Here is a 23,678-nt window from a genome sequence, read left to right as displayed (position 1 = left end):
TTGGTGGTTCTTAGCACCAAAGCACCATTATATCAATAAACACCACATTGACATTCAAATGAACAGTTTCAATTAAAGCTATATAGCCTAAATAAAAATATAAAATAGCATAATAACAACAATAATGATGATTCCCATAAACATATATAGGCTATAAACCAAAACCACAAGTTAATTCGCCTAGATAGAAACAAGGTAAACAGGTGGGTTCATGGTATTAAAAAGTTCCTAATAAAATTGGGCAACATAAACAACATTATTCATAATTAAACATAATTCATTTTAAATAATTCTCTGCAAGAATAATGTAACTGCCTGTAGCTGTTATGCCAGACGGTGTTAGGCTACAGGTCTACTGCAGATGACATTAAAATAAAATGGCCTTTGCTACCCCCTGCTGGGTACAATCGTTTCTAAGGATTCAAGTTTAGTGTTGTTTATTAGGTTTATTTGATATAAAATGCAAACATACAAATACATAGGCTGAATTAATAAGACGCCCATTTAACATAAAAGAAACTGTGTATGCTACAGCATTTAAAAGATAATTACACAGCATGTTCTAGAAGTAATAGGATGTTATTCCAGGTGCATAAGATTTTGAAAGTGTGTATTCATAAGTGTTCAAATTAAGGTTTTGTAAGTATGAAAGGATGGGCCTATTCTGAAGTTCTCCTAAATAAGAGATCAACAATTCCTTGATAACAATAAGGCATCACTTCAGGGAAAATAAAATGGATTCAAAACGTAATTTTGGCGGTCTGACGTCAGAGTCATTCCCACAATGCCTAGTAACACGACTGCGCATTGCTTTGCTTTACAATTGCGATTTCACATCAAAGATGGCGGGCGCCTCCGACCCTCTGGAAGATATGCTGTTCTCCGAGGTGGACGAGAAAGCAGTTAGCGACCTAGTGGGTTCTTTGGAGTCGCAGCTTGTCGGCCAAAGCAATCCTGCAGCTCCACATTCGGAAAACAGGAGTGGTGGATCAACAACTAATGCAAATCACCACTTGGGGAGAACGCTACCTGCCCAAGTGGGCACTTCATCAGAGCAGCAACAACAAGGACAACATAAAGCTGAGATGAATCGGGAGAACAACTCTAAAGAAATTAGCTCAGATAAAACTGTAATATCGTCTTCAGTGAGCGCCATTGCGACCTTCGAGGAACCCTCCACCACTTCAGGGACTGTGGTGAGTGCTAGTACTAGCGGTTTGCAATCACATGGATCATCTAACATCACAACACTGTCTGCATCTGATGGGGTAACTTTGCCATCTCCGCTGGGCAGCATCAACCCTGCTGACAGAGGTTCGGCTCCGACGCCAACTGAAGCATCAACTGGAACCTCTACAATAAAAAAATACACTATTTCAACACGAAGGAGTGCAGCCGCACAGAGTCTGAACGGCAACGGTGGAGCCGTACTGTCAATGAAGTCGCCAACTGCCTCTGGCTCTGTCTCGACGACAGCTAATAACGCCGATACCATGGCTAGCAATACAAGTGCCGCGAACAACACGACTTTAACGACGTCTCCCTCCAATATTTCTACATCACAGCCCGCTATCCCACTGGATCGCGGGACTCCAACTATTGCTCTGCACAGACTTCCGAGTCATATAGTCGCCAGCATCGCGCAAAATGGAAATGGAACGACAGTGTCGGCGTTGGTCCAACAAGGCGCGCGAATAGGACCGGTCAGTGCTGCAGCAACTCCACAAGTTAACCATAGCAAAAGCACTGATTCTGTTTTAGTGAAGTCGGATTTACCCGTTCAGGCAAAAAACGTAATTCAGACTCAGCCTGGCACTGTAAATTCTGTGATAAGTACGGTCCCATCTCCCTCTGTCAACACGGTGACCAGCCAACAGCAGACTACAAACGCTGTACCTGCTGCTAGCAGTCCCGTTACTCTCACCGCCGTTGCAAAGCCCGCTGTCAGTGTGGTTGGGCAACAACCGACAACCACAACTGTTGGAATGATACGGCCTGCAGCTGTTTCATCCGCTTCAGCCGTAGCAACTTCTACTCAGCCACAACTTCGCCCAGGACTCGCTGCTCCTCAGAGAATCGTGGGACCTCAGCTGATTGTCAGACCGCCTCAGCAACAAACTACCATCCAGCTACCACCAGGGTTCACCATCCCTCAAGGTATGAGTGATTTAAATCTGAGCCTTGTACAATGTACAATGTTAAATGCCTGATAATTTAGTTAACTGAAGGAATAATTAAGTTATGCATCTCTGCCACTGAAAAGATTTATTCCAGACTCGTGTTTGGATATGTAAACATGAGTCCTTCTAATTACAATGTAAGACAAGTCCATAGATCAGTAGGCTATGCTCTTTGCGTCATACGACATTGGTGTGAAATTTGTTGTGTTGAATTTAGCTAAATTTTACACTTTTAATCAAGCATATGCTAAATGCGCTATGTGTCACCTTAAAGACCACTGTAACAAAGTGTGTCACCCGTTGGACACAGGTGAACCACTGCAAGTTGTGTAGGCTACCTTGTTTTACAGTGGTAACAGATCATACTATTAACTAATTGCAACACTACTAAGAAGTGCATAAGGGGTGGTTTACATACTTTATTGTTTAGTTGACATTGTCTAGACATGTCACTGGCACATTCAAATGATCTGTGAATCCTTTCAGGACTTTCCTTTTATTTCTGCACCATCTTTGGTTAATGTGTTGCTGTTGTCAACCTGCCATGCTCATTGAATAGACTGGACAGCATTGTAGATGTATGCTGTGGCCTTGATAGTCTTCTCAGCAAGGCTCTGTCTTGAAGCAATTAGAAACTGTTGGTGAGTTTAAAGCTTGTGTTGTGACTGGAGTTGAGTAAGTCCTGTGGGAGATGAAGTGGGGAAGAACTGATTCTGAAACAAAGTCGGTTCTTATTAAAGGTGAGTAATGGATCAGGTGCACAAAAAGAACTCCAGTGACTTTTTTTTTTGCCACATGCATAGTCTCCACCTACCAGACAACGAGGTACGGCTCAGAGTAAACAAGTTTTTAGCAGAGCAGGATAGTGCAGCGGCTGTAGCTTCACTATACTTTTTTCCCCTAATGTTTTTTAAAATGCCTGAAAAATCCATTAAAAATCATTGCCGTAAAAACATTGCCGTAATGGGATATATGAAACACACTGCTGCGTTTACACACACACAGTGATATGTTCACATTACATTTTTTATGTAGGGATCGACCGATATGGATTTTTTAGTACCGATACCTTTTTTTTTCCATCAGCCTTAGCCGATGACCGATACAGGCTGCCGATTTTCTTGAGCCGATATTTGGAGCCGATACTGCTTTTATTTTGCTCCCTCAATTTACATCATACTAATGACACAATTACACAAATGATGATAACAAATGTTATAAGTCTCAATTTAAAAAAGGAACATTTATTGAACTTATGATGGGTGCACTGGATATGGTTAAACTGTGCAAAATGCTTTCATCAACATCTTACAACACAGCCTTGATGATGCATTGCTTGCTGACATATTATATGACATAATTCAAGTCATCACAAAATGTTCTTTGTCAACACATTTAAATAATTTAAGAAAACAATAAGCCTGAAAAGTAGCTATTGAAATAAAGTGCTTGATTTGTCAAGTCCAAGTCATTTAAAAAAGTCAAGTCAAAGTCAAGTCCGAGTCGAGTCCACTACTCATCCGAGTCAAGTCCGAGTCGAGTCACTATTGATCCACGTCGAGTCCGAGTCGAGTCCCTATTGATCAAGTCGAGTCCAAGTCCAGCACTAAAGTAACCATAGCCTACATGTCGTTCCATTTTTTTCCATTGCAGATGAAATCCTTAAAAGCAAAACGGACAATCTTCTGTCTCCAAGCAGGGGTGCCATCACTTGTGTTAAAGTAGTATTGCCAAATTTCTTGCCAAACCCAATGTGTTGTATTTATTATATCGGAGAGAATACCATACCATAGCCTATAGGCCTACTCATAATAAATGAGCAATCCACATCCCAATCACACAGGCCATTAAGTCACATTATGCTGTTACTGACTGCTGACAATTGTATAGGCAGTGTTGTAGAAGTTCATACTTCACAAGAGCTAGATTAACGTTGGAGTAGGCCTATTTTGTAAGAGGTAGTGTGGATCATAAAAGGGCATTTTTTAAAATTCTGGCTGTTAAATAGCCTACACAATTTTAGCTAGCAGTTTGGGAGGGACAGAAACAGAGCAGGGCCCGTCTTGGTAGCTTCTTTCTGACTCCCGTGACGTGAACACTGGCTACCGGCAACTGCATAATAATGTTATCACTTCACTGACACTATGGAGACATATTTCACGTCAACAATAGAGATGAAAACTAGCTTTAGGTTAACGAAGATGTAGATCATCTGCCTAATTAATTTATTTGTGCAACAGGCCACGTTCATTTCAGCGAGATGAGTATAATAAATGTTTTTTTAAGCTGCCATCGCCATACTATTTGCTACGATATTCACCTGTTAGAAATAGAACACGTTGCTATTTCCTTTTTTTTCGTGCAGTGGATTAGGCTATCAAATCGCTCGTTTGAACAGTAACAGTAATCCAGTTCATTCGTGGTTTTAAATATAGTTGTTTCTGGCCTACCCACGAGAGGTTCAGTTTGTCAGTTTCACTTGCGCAGACACGTAGGCCTACATTGACACTACATGGACACTCTACTAGGCAATTTAATGTTATGCTTCTATATTTTATGACACCAAAATTAAGAAGTAGGCTATATCTTGATCGGGAAAACGTTTAGTTTATTTTTCTTTCATCCGATAATAGCCTGCTGCAAATTAACAGACAGAAGCACGGCAGGGCACGCCCCGAATGAAAATGAATGAATGGAACCTTGCTTCTCGCGTCAGTCAGGGAAAACACTGTTCACCAAGCCATCCAGCAGCAGCACACACAGCTATCCAGCAGCAGTATGTGTTGTTTAGCCTAGGCTGAGTATAATCTTAGGTAATGTTATGTCATGTATGAGAACTAATATTGCCTGGCAATAGCCTACTACATTGAAATAGCGGCGGCCATATCTCCAGGCATTTTGGTGTTAAAGTTAACGTTAGTTTGCTTTGCATAATGATGTGACTTGCGATGTAGCCTACGACATGAAGCAGTAGCCTAACATTCCCTTGAACTAAAATTAGTATTACGAATAATTTAGATATTAAAATCATATAGCAAATTATAGCCTTATGATATATTACAAAGAAAAGTAATAATAAGTAAAAAGAGTCCTCGACGAGTCATCGCGAGTGCGAATGCACGAGTCCGAGTCCAAGTTCGACTCATCAGTGCTCAAGTCCAAGTCAAGTCACGAGTCTCTAAATTTAGCTAATGACTCGCACTCGAGTTCGAAGCATGTTTTACAGAACAGGCATTCAGGGAGGGACACACACACACACACACACCACACGCGTCCAACACTCAGGTGGTCGCTGAATAAAACTCCCACAAATACCACGGAACAACGTTGGCATTAGGCTACTTAATCATATGACCAGTGTTTGTAACAGCTACCGCATGAATATAGATAGCCTAAGCCTACAACTTAGCTATTTGCAGCTCCCTAAATACAATGGCAAGCAGTTTTATAAACGATCATTAAGCATTAAAAAGTAGCCTACCTATCTATCATTCGTGTTTTCCATTTGGACCCACAAACTTGCTTCCACCTTCAAAGTGTGTGGCAATATTTCAGCTAAGTCAAACAGTTAAAAGATGCTTTGAAAGTTTAAAGTTTACTGTTGTCTTGAAGAGCAGGCTTTCAGCACTCTGCTCGTGGGGGAGGGGCAGTCTGCACGTGAATTGCAGCTTCTCCACCAACACAGAGCTGCCTGTGGACGCGTGTATGTAAATAATGCGGGGGAATAAATCGGCGAATGCAGCGGCTTATCGGCTGATGCTGATGCACGTAAAAAACGCAAATATCGGCCCGATATATCAGCCGGCAGATATATCGGTCGATCCCTAGTATGTAATTTTAATTTATTTTTTTTGTGCTCTTGCCATAGTAAAAAGGCAGATCAAATGGTCTATGATGGGTAATCCATTGTACTTCTCTGGTGTTTGAGCAGTGCATTAGGAGAAGTGACTTATCCTTTTGATCCTGTAAGGTTGGTTAGATGGTAAGGGTCCCTTCTTTAGCAGCTACATGGACAACATATTTAGGTACCACTTTGTTTTTGCAGGCCTTACATTTCATGTTGAGAGACTTTTGAGGTGTTGCTTATTTTATGGGAATAAGTCCTATTTGTTAAGAACACTGCATCTTGTCTTTTGCTACATGTCTGGTTCCTCAGCCAAATTTTGCTTCGTGGTAATTGAGCTCTGGCTCAACCGAAGCTTGTTATTTCACTCTGGCTTAGATTCTTAAAACCTAGTTATCCAATCAGCGATGTATTTATTGACACTGGATTAGAACAAATACAGTAACCCTATGGCCATTTGCTTTTGCACCCTTGTCTGTTTTAAGACAAATTTAAGAATTTACATGTATTGCAGATGTCTGTCAGATTAAAGAAACTTTTTGTTTGTTTGTTTGTTTTTTGCCATAGAACTATTACACCTGTCATTTGTGAGGGCTTTATCACATATGTCAGTCAGAATTAGCTCAGAGCAGGACTGTCATCTAATTTGTGCAGGGCTTTGTTGATTGGTTCAGTGTTATTCAACTCTAATCTTCTCAGATCTTGTGTTAACACATCCTATTAAAGGTTGTATCAGCGATTGCAGGCCCAAAAAAGGCCCAAACATAAATGATCACATTCATCTAATCTTTCCTAATGATCCGCTAGCTGCCCGCCCCATAAGCAGGCCGTCAAAAAAACACGAGATGCGCGTTCAGGAGTTTCAGTTGCACGGGAGGGGAGGGAGTAGCAAGCTAGCTCTCTGTGTTGTTTGAACATCAACAGAAGTGATGTTACCCCGCCATTGCTGATACAACCTTTAATGTCAACAGGTGCTGTGCAGAACTATGCACACTAAAATGTGGAAGTCTAAAAGGAGGACACAAACAGCAGTCATTTTTGTAATGATGCTTTATTCTTGCTGTGTCATCATTCAGGGTCTAAACTGCATGGTTCCCAGTGTTATTGTTTGTGATGTTGAGACATGGGGTTCTTTTATTGGGATGTTTAGATTAACATGGAGAATGTTGCAGTTGGTGCTTCTGAAATTGTTGTATGTGTGTAGATGTGCTAAAAAAGTTTAGGAACCTTTTAAAGGCAGTGTATGCTTTCTGCAACCAGAGGAGAATTAGACAGAGATGTGCATAAAATCTTCACTATGCACTGAAAAAATAAGTTTCCTCAGGCACATGAAAGGGAAGATCAGGAGAAAATGGTTCAGCTTCCTACCTTAACAGAAAGGCAGTTAGGAGGACAGCCTACAGCTTTTAAAGACAAACAGCAGGTAATCAAATTAAACCAGGTTGTCACCCATTGGGGTCTCTTTAATGGGGTTGGTTCTGGAAGTATGGTGGCTAATGAGATGGACATGCTCACAAAGATCCATTTACCTCTACACACTTAGCCTCTCTGGTTCCTCTTTGCTCTCGTGAGTCAACTCATAAACTTTATCTTTTACTGACTTTTATCTATGACTGAGGGCACAGTAAAACTGTCCAGCAGGGCTCTTTAAATCCAATTTATGCTTCTGTCTCGACTTGAGTAAGTAAGTATATATACTCTTTTGATCCTGTGAGGGAAATTTGGTCTCTGCAGTTATCCCTATCCGTGAATTAGTGAAACACACTCAGCAGCACACAGTGAGGTGAAGCACACACTAATCCCGAACCAGTGAGCTGCCTTCTACAGTGGCGCTCAGGGAGCTTCAGCCACTCCTACTGGTCGGGGATCGAACCGGCAAAAAGACTACGCCATTGCATTTACGCAGTCGTGAACCTTTTTTCGTTTTCGTATTATTTACTTCCAAAACAGTAGTTATAGAGTAGCAAACTTCATAGACTTTGGAAGAGATATGTGGATGACATTGGAGAAGGTAAAGGTTGGCCACACTCAGAAGCTCACGGATCACTTGAACTCAATTGATGATACGGGAAACATTAAGTTTACGCGTGTAGAGGAGACCGACCGAACCATTGCCTTCCTCGACATGAAAATTCAACACATAGACGATGACAGTGTAAAAATAAAAGTATATAGAAAACCAACACGCACAGACCAATAATTATTCTGGTCATCAGAACACCATGCAACACATAAACTATCAGTCATCCAAACAAATGACTGGGCCAGTTTCATAACAGATAAGAGGAGGAAGAAATGCCCATAAAAAATGCACTCACACACTGCCAATACCCAGGTTGGGCCATAAACAAGGGGAAAAGGGAGGTCAAAACAACAACAAAGAAGAAGGAAGAAAGAAGACAGAAATGAAGAGGGAAAGCCGAGGCATGGTCACAATACCATACATCAGAGTTATCATAGAGCACATTCGAAGCATGGTCACAATACCATACATCAGAGTTATCACAGAGCACATTTGAAGCATGGTCACAATACCATACATCAGAGTTATCACAGAGCACATTTGAAGCATGGTCACAATACCATACATCAGAGTTATCACAGCACATCCGAGGCATGGTCACAATACCATACATCAGCGGTTCCCAAACTTTTCCCCCCGCGTACCACCGCCTACATTCCGACTCGGCTCGCGTACCCCCACCATCCAACACATAAACACATAAAAACGTAACGCATTCTATAACCCACCCCCCGCGTTGACAATATTTTTCCGTTTCCCGGTTTTAGGTGCGTGCATTTGGTCAGTTAAAAAGTTATGAAAATTAGCCTGCATAGTAGCCTAACTACATCCACATACAATATCGTATAATAGGCCTACAACAACGCATGACAAGGATGTATTCGTTTGGACAACATTAGGCTATACAGCCTAGAAAGGCTAAACTTAGGCTACCTTTAGTTTGTTAAATGTAAAGCCTAGCTTAATGTTACCTTTCTTGCCCATCTGAAATAACTCCTAGCTTTGCTCCTTCCCTCCTTTCTGTTTTTGTTGTTTTCAAAAACCTGTTATATCCGCGAAACTTTCCCCCCACCGACCATCCAACGCATTCAAAAGTAACCCATTCTATTAGCTATTCCAGGCGTCATGTTTAATAAGCTGCCCTTTTTTTGATGAACACATACAGAGTTTATAAATGATATCCTTTAATTTCATGTTTCCATATCATTATGACCTGATTCGAAATTATGTATTTATTCATGAATTAATTACAAAAGATTTAAAATGGACAAAAAATGTAAAATTCCGCCATAGCCCTTTTCATCTTTTTTTTTTTTTTTTTTTTCACTTTAAGACGTTCGTGAGGGAACTCTTGCAATTGTAAAACAGTTAAAAGGCTGCTGATGTGTGGATGCAATTCATAACGTTTTCTACCTAGTTAGTTAAAATAAAAGTTCACTTCTTCTTGGGACAAGCACTTTTGAGTCTTGGAAAACACTTTTCCATTTACATCGGGATTTTGCAAACATTAAATGTCAGAGTCAATAAAATGAGCCCTGCATGAGTAACAAAATTGACAAGCAGCTGTAAGTAAACATGCTAAACTTGACATCCAAACAGTAGCCTATTCTAACATTACCTTTGAGATACTGCTTCATTGCATAACTTAACTTAGAGTTAACTTTAATGCTAGCCTGACGAGCCAGACCCACATTAAAATATAGGGTCTGGGCACTCACCGTTTGCAGTGCTCAGTCCGAGGGGCGGGATAATCGGTTGTCTTTCAAATTCCCTCTGCACGCAATAGGACGGCGCTATGAGTCCCATGCGTTTCCCACCAGCGGAGCTAGTTGGCTAGTTCAAACTTTTGCCAACTTAATAAAAGCTTAATAAATAATAATAATAATAATAATAAGCTTAATAAAAGCAGCCGTGGCCTACTGGTTAGCGCTTCGGACCTGGAACTGGAGGGTTGCCGGTTCGAACCCCGACCAGTAGGCGCGGCTGAAGTGCCCTTGATCAAGGCACCTAACCCCTCACTTCTCTCCGAGCGCCGCTGTTGATGCAGGCAGCTCACTGCGCCGGGATTAGTGTGTGCTTCACCTCACTGTGTGTTCACTGTGTGCTGAGTGTGTTTCACTAATTCACGGATTGGGATAAATGCAGAGACCAAATTTCCCTCATGGGATCAAAAGAGTATATGTACTTACTTATTTTCAAGTAGCAGGGAATTCAAGCCAAACCGTTGCAACTATGCCATCAATCGTTATGTTAAGCCCGCCTAACGACTATAAACTATTTGATTGGCCTGATAGAAGTTTCATTTTTCGAGCTCACAAGCCAACGGAGAGTTGCTAAACTAGCCCTGGCAGCAAATGTCATTTGCTGCCGCTAGGGTGCGTCTAGATTTCTAGGCTACTGTAAGGCCCATTTCACACCGGGAACGCCGTGTGTCTGTTGTATGTCAGTTGCGTGGTGGCTGCGTGGCGTTTTCTATGTCTGCTTACCAGAAGCGTGTCTGATGCAGCGCTGCGACGGCCTCTCTGCCAATTAAAAGGTCTTTCTTGCTCACGTTTTCTTCACTGTTTTGAATGGAAATGCTTCCAACACGCTTGCGCGTGGCGTGAAAAATAGGCGTGAGTCCTATTCCTAGCATGCACGCATTGCGACACACGACGTGCGTGTCACGCAGGTGGTGTGCAAGGTCTAACCTGTTAACATGGGAGCCGAAATAAAAACGGACACTCCACGCGGATGACACGCTCACGCCACGCACCCGGTGTGAAACGGACCGAAACCAGGACTTCTGGCAAGTGCTGATTTCAAAACGTTAGTGACTAATAGACACTGTGCAATCGGATAACCCTGTCATTGTAACCAAACATATATCTTGGTTTATTTGCAAAGCTTCAGTCGGCAAACAAGCAAGATTCTTCTACCCACAGTAGGCTGATGAAGCACACCGGCAGTGCTCATGGTCTGCGTTGCCTTGACGCAAAGTTACTAGAGCCCATGGGATTTTACGACCGATTTCGATATTTGAGGATTTCAAAAACCGGTAACCATAATTTTTTGCCGGTCAAATGCACTTGTGCGCGGCATGATTTGAAACATCACCCAGCTGAGTTGGCAAAGTTTGCAGTGGCGGACATTACTTGAGTACATTTACTCAATTACTGTACTTAAGTCATTTTTTCATGTATCTGTACTTGAGTATTTACATTTTGTTAAACTTTTTACTTTTTTACTCCATTACATTTTGTGACAGCTGAAGTACAGCTGAAGTTCCTATTGGAAAAAAGACCAAATACATGTGTATTTACATGTGTACTTTCTATGAAGCGAACTAGGCTTTAAATAATGGTGTTGCCTAACCTATGTTATAGTTATATCCACTATTTACTGTACCTTGTTGACCCCTTTTCACAATATTGATGTTACCATAACTAGTCTCATGACGCCATTGAACAAATGATGATAGACCGTAATAGACAATGATAGATAGATGTACAATGATAGACACTGATAGACAATCTGACACTATCAAACACAAATTGGTCCGAAAGTGTAAAGCATTCAACAAAGCAAAAAGTGGTTACTTTGAAGTACCTAAGATAAGATATAAAATTAGTTTGTTTTTAGTTCTTTCTACATACAACAATTCTTAGTTGATTTTGTCCTTGAATTAAGGAGAAAGGCTTAATGAATGCCTATGTCTGTGCCAAATCATTTCAACAGTAGTAAATGCAACTGTATTAGTCATTATACATTTGAGGACTTTTACTTTCGATACTTAAGTACATTTGAAGGCAAGTACTTTTGTACTTCCACTCAAGTGGAAATGTGAAAGAAGGACTTATACTTTTATTGGAGTAACGTTTAACCATTTGTATCTCTACTTTCACTCAAGTACAGGATTTGTGTACTTCGTCCAACACTGAAAGTTTGAAGAAGCTAGCAAAGGCCAACACTCAGAGCTGGATGCACAATGAAAGTAATACCGAGTTTTTCTATAAGCAGAAAGCGAATGCACTGCTTTGCCATATTGCATGGAATTTACTAAGATGTCACTTCATTACGTAAACAGCGCTCATCACTGCCCGTCCCTGCCCCCTCTACAACACAAATTGCGTGCCCACATCTGAACCACAAGTGCAGTAAATGGAGTTAACCAATTGCGACATTAAAAGAATCTTAGTTTACCGATCATACATGATGATGAGATGTCAACAAGCAATGACATACAGAGTAGACCTAGTAGCTCTACGGTGTTTGGTGTTTTAAGCCCCCAACGTTGTCTTCCAGGCAGCGCTGCATGGAAGGCATAGGGTTAGGCAAGGGTTAGGGTTAGGTGCCTTGAAGTCAATGGTCGCAGCGCTACCTTGAAGTCGACGATGGGGACTTAAAACATCATCGAGCTAGTTCTACTCCACTTTAAAAAAAATACTCTACATTGGAAAATAGGCTAGGGCTATAATACCCTACTTAATACTTAATACTTAAAGACTTAATACCCTAGTCTAGCAGATTGGGAAGTGAATGTCATGAAAGTGAACATATATTTGAAAGGCAAACAAAAGTTAAAGTTGCTTTTGGCATAGTAGCCTAAAATGAAGAAAACTGATGCTCTGAATATTGATTCAGCTGTCTCTGAAAGTTTCTTTAATTGACACATTTAACCGGAATTTGGATTACACCTGCTTTTAACAGGCGGAAGTTTTTCAACAGACGCACACTGTTTTCGTACATATGGCAGAGTACCTAATCAACCGCTATTAGCACTTCTCCTCCCTTGTGTTAGCGTGATATTCCCACTTTTCCCTCACCCTCCCGTAAATGCATATGTATCAATGCATAAATGTTGCATGGCAGCATGTTCAAATCGATCGTGAAAATAGTTTTTGTATTTTGTCCCACACTGGGAAGCATTATAGTTTGATACTGCAGCTGAAGTTAGACTTGAAAAATAATCAGTTTTCACCTGTTCCATTTTTGTAATAGCCATTCCATTATTGAAAAGTTGATAAAATTTCTATGTTAAAATGTTCTTTTAAAGAAAAGATAAAAAAATAAATCAGTATCAGCAGGTCAAACTCTATGAAAAATTGGAATCGGCCCAGAAAATTGCAATCGGTGCATCTCTACTTACTACTGAAACCATTAGTTGCAAGCACCTCTGTGACCCCAAAGTCCATCAGTCTCTCATTTTGGTCCATGTGCAGTTTATGACTGGCATACTCCGCATAGTACACATGAGGGTTAATCTACTTTACTGTGCCTTCTCTCCTCGTATCACATGAGGGTTAATCTGCCTACTGTGCCTTCTCTCCTCGTATAGTACACATGAGGGTTAATCTGCCTACTGTGCCTTCTCTCCTCGTATAGTACACATGAGGATTAATCTGCCTACTGTGCCTTCTCTCCTCGTATCACATGAGGGTTAATCTACCTACTGTGCCTTCTCTCCTCGTATGAGTGCACACTGATGGTCATCTGTGCAGACACATGTCTGACACTTCTCACCTAATTGGAACCCTGCCACTCTCAGTAAACCGGTCGTCGTCCTCTGCCGTCCTCCGCCCATACACAGGACCACTTGAGGCTGCCACAGATGCGACAAGTTGATTTGTCTCTTCCCTTACAAGTTGTGCGTAATCAAACATATGTATGTTCTGCTCAGTGCAAAACAGGGGTGCAAACATTTCATCAAGTCCAAAGTTTGTCTGTAATGAGTTTTGCACTTGTCCAAATTATATATTTTTTAATTTATCCAGAAGAAAGTTCCATGGCTTGCTGGTCCGATCGAACACTCCCGCTGTTTGGACGATACCAGACCAGGAAGCCATGGCATTTTCTTCCTATAGATACAGGTCTTGTTATAACCTATATATTGTCTGTAGAAACCCTCACCACACTACCACAGAAGTGTAGTTATATTTTGAGTATTTTTAGTGGCATACAATACTGCCTTGTTAGCATCACTGTAAGCCCATTCAGTGATAATACCATAGACAGTAAAAGAAATGGACGAACAGACTCCGTCGTTCTCAATGGGAGGGCACTGAGTCATTTTTCAGTTGGTCCCCCCCAGTACTGCGCAGACTATCACTTAACTTTGTGACGTTAGCCATTGAACTGAATCTTGTAACTCATATGATAGATACACAGAAATTCTTCTCACACTTCCTTCGCCTTCAAAGTCATCAAAGTTAAAAATGTATTTATGTATTATTATTAATATCATCCTCACAAGTGATATCAAGTCGTGTTAATGTTGAAACTACCACACATGATCATCTTCAAAAACAGTCATGGTAAAACAAAACAAAAAAGTTATAGCCTTGAAGCTAATCTTCTTTCCACTTTTCTGACCTACGGTCAATCCATCGAAAACCTCTGAAATGATTATCGACTACCTAACGGTAAAACTACTGTTTTTCATTAGGTTTACTTGCCTCTATGCTTTACCTTAACATACAATGCTATTGTAGGCTACATAGCTTTGTTCACGAGTTTCCGTGCTGGCTGGACTACGCTTCTTATCCAAACAATACGGTTATCTCCCTTCAGTGCGTTACCCAGATAGCAAAGGGGCGTTGAGGGGCGTTGAATCCACGTTTGTTTGAAGCGGCGGAGGTTGATTCAACTCAACGCCCCTGTGCTATCAGGGTAGCTTCCCTTCAACCGGACATGCTAAACATTCTTCTTACGGGAACCTAACGTCACGTACGAGGTAGTCGAGTCTTGTTTTGCCTTTTATTGTTTATGTAGATAATACAGAAGCTAAAATATCGGCACATGATATATGTTATATGAAGTTATGGGAGTTCAAAAAAATCCAAAATGAATGGGAGTTCTATGGGGTTAGCAGAGAGTTGATAACCACCGCTACATCGATGCTTCTACTTCCGGGAATTCGCCTGCCCCCTTGGATAATACAAATAAACGGTCTTGCTCAAAACGCCACCAATTGACCGTTCGCAAAAGCCACGCCCCCTAGTTATTGTTACTACACCCGTCAAACTCAGAACGGAGTTGTCTAGAAATTCAATGGTACAGTAGCTGTTAAGACTCTGTAAAAGTTACAGCACAAGAGGCTCTTTTAGAGAGCCACGGACCTAAAAAAATGTACAATCATTTACAATCCGCTGAAAGACTGCAGTATGACATGGAGACGCATGTATAAAAACTCATATCTAGCTTTGTTGGGTGACAAACTTAAACAGGAGGCGAGTGTGATTCACTGATATTAATATTAGCTGTGCTAGATAGACTTGCATGCATGTTACAAGCACACTGGGCCATGTCATTTAACGAACATGGTGCTGCCAAAAATCGGAAACATAGCCTACATTGCAGAGCCACTTCAACTTTATTATTATATGGTGAATAAATCTTACACTACTGTGCACAGCCCCATGCTTCTCTGACGTGACGAAGCTAGCACGTTATTAGCAGCGGTTAGCTAACTATGCTAACGTTAGTTATCTACAAGTCTCCTCCAAGTGACAATCATTTTATATACAATGCTGGCAATGCTGAAAACAATTAACATCCTTATTTATCTTTCTTACATTGAGTTGACTGTGTGGCTTAATCCACAGATGTGGTGGAGCACTGTTTAGTTATGGTTTGCTAAGGAGTAACCCTTTGCTTTAAAATAGTGGAGATCTGGGACGAGAGAATTTAATCTAATTTAACATAATTACAGAAAACGTAATCAAGATTGAAAGGCATTTTTCTGTGTATCGGTGTTGTGTTAATCCCACATATGTCATTTGACTGTCCTTTTCAACTCACTCAACTCAATATCACTATAAAATCCCATAAAACCGGACAAAAATCAAGGCTCCCAATACATTTCTATGGAGCCGTAAAGTGAAGTTGACGGGCCATGTCTGCTTGCACGGAGCTACTGGACTGCCATTGGCTCATCTGCGTTCGATGGGCGGGGTTTTGCGAACGGTCAATTAACGTAATTTTGCTCTCAAAAGTTTGAAGTTGTTAACTACCATAAAGTTGTGGATATTCAAGACTGGTATTATCCAATAGAATAGTTCCATTACAAGATTAGATGACCATATATGTGTTATTATGGATTTACAACAAGTTATAATGCAGCGGTCATTTTTGACCAAGAACACAAAACTAGTAAACATGAAATGAGTACAACAGGATGGTTAATCTACGGATATGTAACTTTAGCTCTGTTTCTTTATATGGTTATTTACCAGGAATCCATAGGGCAGAGCCGGGATGAGTTAATTTAATTTAATTCAACGTCATTTACAGAGAGATCAATCAAGATCGAAAGCAAATATTCCATGTATCAGTGTTGAATTAATCCCCAGCATATAGTTTGACTTTGGCCATTGCTGTCAACTCAAATCTCAATAAAATCCCATAAAACTGGACAAAATTACAGCTTCTAATGCAACTCTATGGAGCTGTAGGCTGTCAATGTGGCAGGTGATAAACTTTATCTGTGGTTGATGGGCGGGGCTTAGCGATAGGTATTTTGCATACTAGAATCCTTCAAGTTGTCAATCTATATAGTCTATTATTCAATCTATTTTTCAATGTGTCCTTCCAATAAATCTTCCAAACCTTCATGAGATGTGTCAATAAATCTTGAAAAATAACAACCAATTATTAAATAAATTATGAAATATAAATATTTGTTTGAAATAATAAATTGAATTGATTGGGAGTACATACGTTGAGTTGACATCAAAATCATGTCATTCGGATGTGTTTTGAGAAAGTTCGATTTTACCGTTTTTAGTCAAAACTCGTTAGCCTGGAAGTGACCCGGGCATGTCATTTCGCCGCTACAAAACGCTATTTTTATACCTCTTCTACAGTTCCAAACAACATTACACTTACGTGGTAGTGAGGAGAGGGTCCCTAAAGCCAAACCGAAGTATCCCGAGGTCTTTATGTGGTCGGATAGAGTCCAGAATGAATTTCATCAAGCCAGTACCTTTCCGGAAATGTTGCTGCTGCAGCTGCCATCTTTAGGGGAAAGTCCTAGGAGTCGATTGCCTAGTGTGGAGTAACACACTCTGGAAATTCACAATTTCGTCGCCGTTTTTTTTTTTTTTTAAATAACATAGTCCAGTATTTCTTTCGAAATTGAAATGAAGTTGTATGCAACAGCAAACCCTAGCTTACTAACAGGTTGTAATTTTGAAATGTCACGTGACATGATGCCTCGCGTGAGGCGTTGCTGTTGCATACAACTTTATTTCAATTTCGACTTTCCCCCAAAGATGACAGCTGCAGCAGCAACATTTCCGGAAAGGTACTGGCTTGATGAAATTAATTCGATCAAATTCAATGACAAAGAAATGAATGGTATATAATTTTAACAGTGAGAGACAGAATAGAAAAGAAAATCCATAAAATCTCATAAAATAAAAGATATCAATTATTTTGCATTTCTATGAGTGAAATAAGTATTTGATCCCCTACCAACCATACATAATTCTGGCTTCCACAGATTAGTATTTGCTTTAGGAAAGTTTTTCTCGCTTTACTCCTAATCTCCACCCGTTACCTGTATAAAACAGGAGGCTCCTTCATTGAGGAAAGGGAGGAACTTAAGAGAAAAATAAAAAATATATAAAGTGAATTGTTAATCTGATGAATTACTGTTAATATTACTATTTGAACACTTCACACAATTGAACACAAACCCCTCATTGATGTCCATTATAAACGCCTCAGACCCCAGCGGCTCGTGAATCCCCTCATTTTCAATGGACAAGGGAGAAAGCTCCTCTGTTTGAATGGGTGGGTCTAGCCACAGACTCTGGAATTTATCGCCAACGGGTGGCGGCTATCAGTTATTACACCATGCAAGAACGTTATCTGCGGACCAGCGAGGAATCTTGTGTTGAATGGAAAGCTTGTTTTACATTGCTAATTGAAATAAAGAGTACAATGGAATCAGAGGACATTGTCAATGTTTTATTGAACAAACCCTTTAATACATTCAACTACAGTGCAAAGGTTAGGATCAAAGCAGCAGGAAGACCAGTTCCAAAAATTCATATTCCAAAAACAATTGTAAGGCTAGTGTACTGAATACTACATGGTAGGCTATGACAATACTCATGGCTAACTGGTAGCACAGAAAACAATGGGTTATACTGCTGACCTTGCCTGCTATTGGGGAAGTCACAGACGTGGACAGTTCAGGGATTTGCTGATACAAAAAAGTTGGATAGTTTTGTGTTATTATAATCATCCAAGTTATGCCTTAACTAAACAATTGTTAAAGGGGAAATCCGGCCATTTTTAACCCCAAAATTGTTTTCCTTAGGGTCACCCCGTGTTGGGGGAAGCAAAAACCCGACAAAAATTGATTCGACCAAGCCGGAGATCAGCCCTGGCTGCCAGCGCTTCGAAATTAGCTATAACGCAATCTATGGGGGCAAGCATTGTAAACTTTGTGGCGAAACATTATAAACTTTGTGTTTTTGTGTGAAGTCACTCAACACCTCAGATTAGGCTACCCTGTTGACATATCCAGCCCATTGCAGAACCCACGCGCTCTCCACTAGCCTCAGAAACGAAAACTTTTTCCTTGGTGTTTTGATTTGTTTGCAAATCAAACGATCAAGCAGTGCAGTCATCATGTCCATAATATCTCCATGCAGCTGTCATGTCAATTATATTACAAAGCCCATTGTCCCTGGACCAATTTGGGGTTAAGTGCCTTGCTCAAGTGCGGTGGAAGCCAAGAATTGAACCCACAACGTTTCTGGCTACTGCATGCTAGCCTAGCTCCTTAGGTCGGACCACCCCTGAGAATGTCAGAACAGCTTTTATAGCACAACATTGCCAGTTAAAATGCTACATAGTACATACTGCTGCTTCAAATGTGTCTGGGTAGACAGCCTACATACTCTATTGTTCACATATGCCACCAACACCATCACAACCTCACATTTGCCACCAACACCAATCAAGCGCACCTTCCTTCCTCCGTTATTTTTATAACCACCAGCCGCCACTGGTTTAAAAGACACCTGTCAACTTGTTACCTGTATAAAATACTCCTGTCCACAGAATCAATCAATTAGACTCCGATCTCCATCATTGGCAAGACCAAAGAGCTGTCTAAGGACATCTGGGACAAGATTGTAGACCTGCACAAGGCTGGAATGGGCTACAAGACCACTGGCAAGAAGCTGGGTGAGAAGGAGACAACTGTTGGTGCGATTATCCGAAATTGGAAGAAACGCCAAATGACCGTCAAACTTCCTCTATCTGGGGCTCCAGGCAAGATCTCACCTCGTGGGGTATCAGTGATAATGAGAAAGGTGAGGGATCAGCCCAGAACTACACGGGAGGAGCTTGTTAATAATCTCAAGGCAGCTGGGACCACAGTCACCAAGAAAACCATTGGTAACACACTAGACCGTAATGGCTTAAAATCCAGCAGCGCCGGATCCCTCTGCTCAAGTAGGCACATGTATAGACTCGTCTGAAGTTTGCCAATGAACACCTGAATGATTCAGAGAATGCTTGGGAGAAGGCGATGTGGTCAGATGAGACCAAAATCGAGCTCTTTGGTATCAATGCAAGTATGAGGAAGAGGAATTCTTACTATGACCCCAAGAACACCATCCTCACCAACAAGCATGGAGATGGAAGCATATAGCATTATGCTATCTTGGGACAGGTCAACTTCACCGCATTGAGGGAAAGATGGATGGGGCCATGTACCTGGGTGACAACCTCCTTCTCTCAGCCAGGACACTAAAAATGGGTCATGGATGGGTCTTCCAGCACGACAATGACCCAAAATATACAGCCAAGGCAACAAACTAGTGGCTCAAGAAGAAGCATTATGGAGTGGCCTAGCCAGAGACTAATGAGGAGACACAGCACTCAAAAAATCCTGCAGAGAAATGCATGTGGTTCGTTTTTAATGCCAATATGGCAGTCTACACATATTCCGCCCCTTCCGCAGCAAAAAAGTCGATATGTGAATACATTGTGCCAATCATGTGTGGTGTGTTGTGAATACATCGTGCCAATCATGTGGTGTGTTGTGACTACATCATGCCAATCATGCGCTGGACCAAGGTTGGTGTTCTGAAGCCTTGCACACGTGCATTTCTGGCGAAATAGATGCCCGATAAAGATTATACATGGCGGAGCAAGATATTTCATCAGGAGCCACTTCCGGGAACCCGGGTCGCATGAGGATGGGGGGGGGAGCAGTGGGTGTCAAAATCCCCCTTTATGCAGAGCAGAGGCAGCGACTGTTCCATTGAAGTCTATGGCCATAGCTCAGAATTTCACCACATATGCTAAGGTCTTGGTTCTATAGAGTTAAGAATGTGAATTTTGGGCACGTTTTCATGATCCCCAAACCCTTCTGATCATTTCAAGTACATGTTTAGCATTTTTGAGCATTCCAGTTTGGAGAAAATCGGCCTTATATCAGTTGTGTGCCTGTTATTTATTCTGCTGCTGTTGGCCGGTTGCTACATACGCTCATCAATACGTCAACGACACGTCTCTTTATGCAGACAGGACTCGATCCCCTTTTCTTGTACATAGACATGAACTATGACAAACTATCTTGCTCCGCCATGTATAGTCTTTGTGCCCGATAAGTGCCCAAATAGCCTTACAATATGGCCGCTGAGTGGAGGGACTTGCCTAAAAGGACTTTGACCTAGCCAGTCTCCGGACCTTAATTCTATAGAAAATCTGTGGAGGGAGCTGAATCTTCAAGTTGCCAAGCGACAGCCTCGAAACCTTAAAGATTTGGAGAGGATCTGCAAAGAGGAGTGGTCCAAAATTCCTCCGGAGATGTGTACAAACCTGGTAATCAACTGCAAGAAACGACCTCTGTACTTGCCAACAAGGGTTTCTTTACCAAGTACTAGGTAATGTTTTGATAGGGGATCAAATAGGTTTTAAATAGATCAAACAGATGCTCATGTCACATGTTAATGTGGTTTTGTCACATTGATCAGATGTTGACCAGGCATTTGAATCTACAGTGGGGTTTTGTTTATTTATTAATTTTGTAGACTATATAGCTTAGCATTGTTTAACACATAGGAATCATGTCAAATATGATACTGGGCCCTAATTTAAAAGCTTGGCAAAGTGCAAAGTTCTCATGCATGAACTAACAGCACCATGTGGCAAGAGCGCTAGCTTCCTATTCTGTGAGTACAGTTAAAAAAAAAAAAAAAAAAACAGTCACCTCTATAGGCAGCTCAGGCCCTGAAAACTGGAAACAAAGAAAGTGGGGGCAGCCTGTCCCCCAAACAAAAACAAACAAGTTTCTTGGGGAATACTGAAAGCGTCCGCTAATAAATTTAAATATAAGCATAAACATAAACAAATGTGAATTCTGCACCTTTAAAGCACCATATTTAGAGAATTAGAATATGGCCTCAGAAGCTTCCTTAGTCTGAACCAGGGTAGGAACAGAGGTTTACAGGCCACAGTGGCCTTGGTGCCCCTTTCTTTCAATATTCTGCTTTGCGTCCTACTAATAGCGATTTTTATTTAGCCTATGGCCTGTCAAAATAATCTTAACATTCACAGCACAAATTAATTTATTCTTTTACTCAGTGGAGAAAGTGACGGCGCAAGAAAGAAAGTGCGTCCAAATTTACCATTTCTTCTCTGTTGAACTACTCGAGAAGTAGCCTACTCATCACACAGACATCACAATAGGCTATCACTTAAAAGAGCTTTTTCTCAGCTTTTAAACAATATTAGCCGCTAATTGCTGTGGTGAACGTTCACGAGAAAAGTAAATAATATAATTAAATTTAATCATAATTCTACTGAAGGTTTTGCGTCCATCTCCCTACCCATTCATCTCGGTGGAATACTTCACGAACCCTTTGTTTAACACATGACAAACCATATATTAGAATAAACAGCAGACCTTACCGAACACAAAGGTGTAAAGCAGTCCACTGTACAGTTAGCCGTTCCAGAGTAATCGAGTTTTGAATTTGCAGTAAATTTCGACATGCATGGATGTCTCCAAATTTGGGCTTTACTGTAAGTTTTACAATGTGTTTAAATTGTTCCACATGATTTCATAACGGGCCAAATACAAAATAAATGTTACAAATATCGCCTAGATATCGGTAAATCAGAAGACCGCTGACTAAGAGTTTGTGAAAGCAGTTTTTCCCCTAGAAAATTTTCCAGCAGCGGTGCTGTTGATCGTAGGAAGCCGCCCCCCCCCCCCCCCCGCCCCAAAAAAAAGAGAGAACATTTTGAAAAAATGATTCCTGAAATGGTGACTTCTGGTGGATTTTGTGAAAGAAATGGACAGATTGAGTTACAAATTATGACATAACCATCAACACAAGCATTTACAAAGCATGATTATTGCAGTACTTGAACAGGATTATTCATGTTTTCTTTCACCTTTTTCATTTACATTATTAGTAATTAGCCGCTGTACAACGGTACACGGTAGGCCACTGTACAAACTATTACTATTTAGAATATACAGTGCTGTGCATAAGTTAAGACATTTATTTATATAAAAACATTTGTTTATTTACAATACATTAAAAAATAATTGATGTCCTATTTTTTTTAATTAATTAAGGCATTAAGACAAAAGGCAAGGTATTTTTTATTCCTCCCTTTCAGCATGGGTGTCTTAACTTTTGCACAGCACTGTATAAACTATATAGACTTCTCTTTCATGTCATTATTGGTGCTGTGCAAGTCGCTCAGGCACTCAGCCTGTCACTTTAATGCCATGACGGCTTGCTTGATTCTCAAGGTTTTAAGCTAACTTTGTAGCGTTGTTGTGCATGGTGCATATGTGGATGAAATGAATTGTTTCCCATGTCATTTGGTAAAATAAATGCTCAAAAATTGGAAGAAAATCTATCTTGGATTATAGCAGATAAGTGTCTTGTATCATATCTATAATTTTGGTGAGCTCTGCAGGAATTACAAACTATCTCAGATGTAAATGGTTGCGGATCCTATTACTCAAATTCAATTAAACCCACCAGTAGGCTAGCTAGACCTTAGTTTCACAGCCTAGGTATTAGCAACAAGACTTGAAATCATTGCCTGTATCACAAACAAAAACGAAACAATGCGTGGAATTTATCTGGGAATAGGCTACTGAAGGTAGGGGCAGCTATCTCGCTGGCGTGTTTAATTTGGTTCCTTGGTTAACATAATGTAGGCTACCTTTTCTCCTGCTAATAAACTTAAACATAAACACAAACAAGCGTGATCTCCTGTGGAATCCTGACTGTGCCTTCAACATTAGCCTACTATTATTTGTTGACATGAAACCTGAACGAACAGCAGCTGTTCTAATAAGCTGTTTTAATTAGGCAACTTTTTTTTGCATTGGCGCTTGATTTCCAGCAGCGGCGCTTTTGTAGGGGAAACACTGGAAAGTAGCCTTAATGATCACAAAATGCTAAGCATGCATCTAGGCTATTTGAGTTTCTTAAAGCTGAGCTGTGCTTAAATTGTTCAATACATGATTTCATAACAGGCCAAATATAAAATAAATGTTAAATATAGCCTGTTGGCTGCAGCACCGTTTTTTTTTCGTACCGACAGTACTATATTCAGTGACCTCAAGAAACAGATCTATGTGAAAAATTATCCAGAG

The 23,678-nt window shown here is 40.7% G+C and overlaps 1 protein-coding gene across 5 annotated transcripts in view; it reads left to right on the top strand.

Annotated features, from left to right (window-relative positions):
* The first annotated feature begins 842 nt into the window (after nt 1-842).
* Nucleotides 843-23,678, top strand: part of LOC143125327 (transcription initiation factor TFIID subunit 4) — a 111,510-nt gene continuing 88,674 nt past the window's right edge. For all 5 annotated transcript variants that reach the window (XM_076286681.1, XM_076286679.1, XM_076286680.1 and 2 more), the window contains exon 1: nt 843-2,157. In XM_076286681.1, coding sequence (XP_076142796.1) covers nt 843-2,157 — 1,315 coding nt within the window. The remainder of the gene's footprint in view (nt 2,158-23,678) is intronic.

The sequence above is a fragment of the Alosa pseudoharengus genome, unplaced genomic scaffold, assembly GCF_046254945.1.
Source record: "Alosa pseudoharengus isolate Yale_2024_CS ecotype anadromous, Long Island Sound unplaced genomic scaffold, YU_APseudo_1.1 YU_APseudo_1.1_scf_16, whole genome shotgun sequence".
Classification (NCBI taxonomy): Eukaryota; Metazoa; Chordata; class Actinopteri; order Clupeiformes; family Clupeidae; genus Alosa; species Alosa pseudoharengus.
Note: the sequence above shows the minus strand (reverse complement) of the source record. Positions and strands in the feature narration are given on the sequence as shown.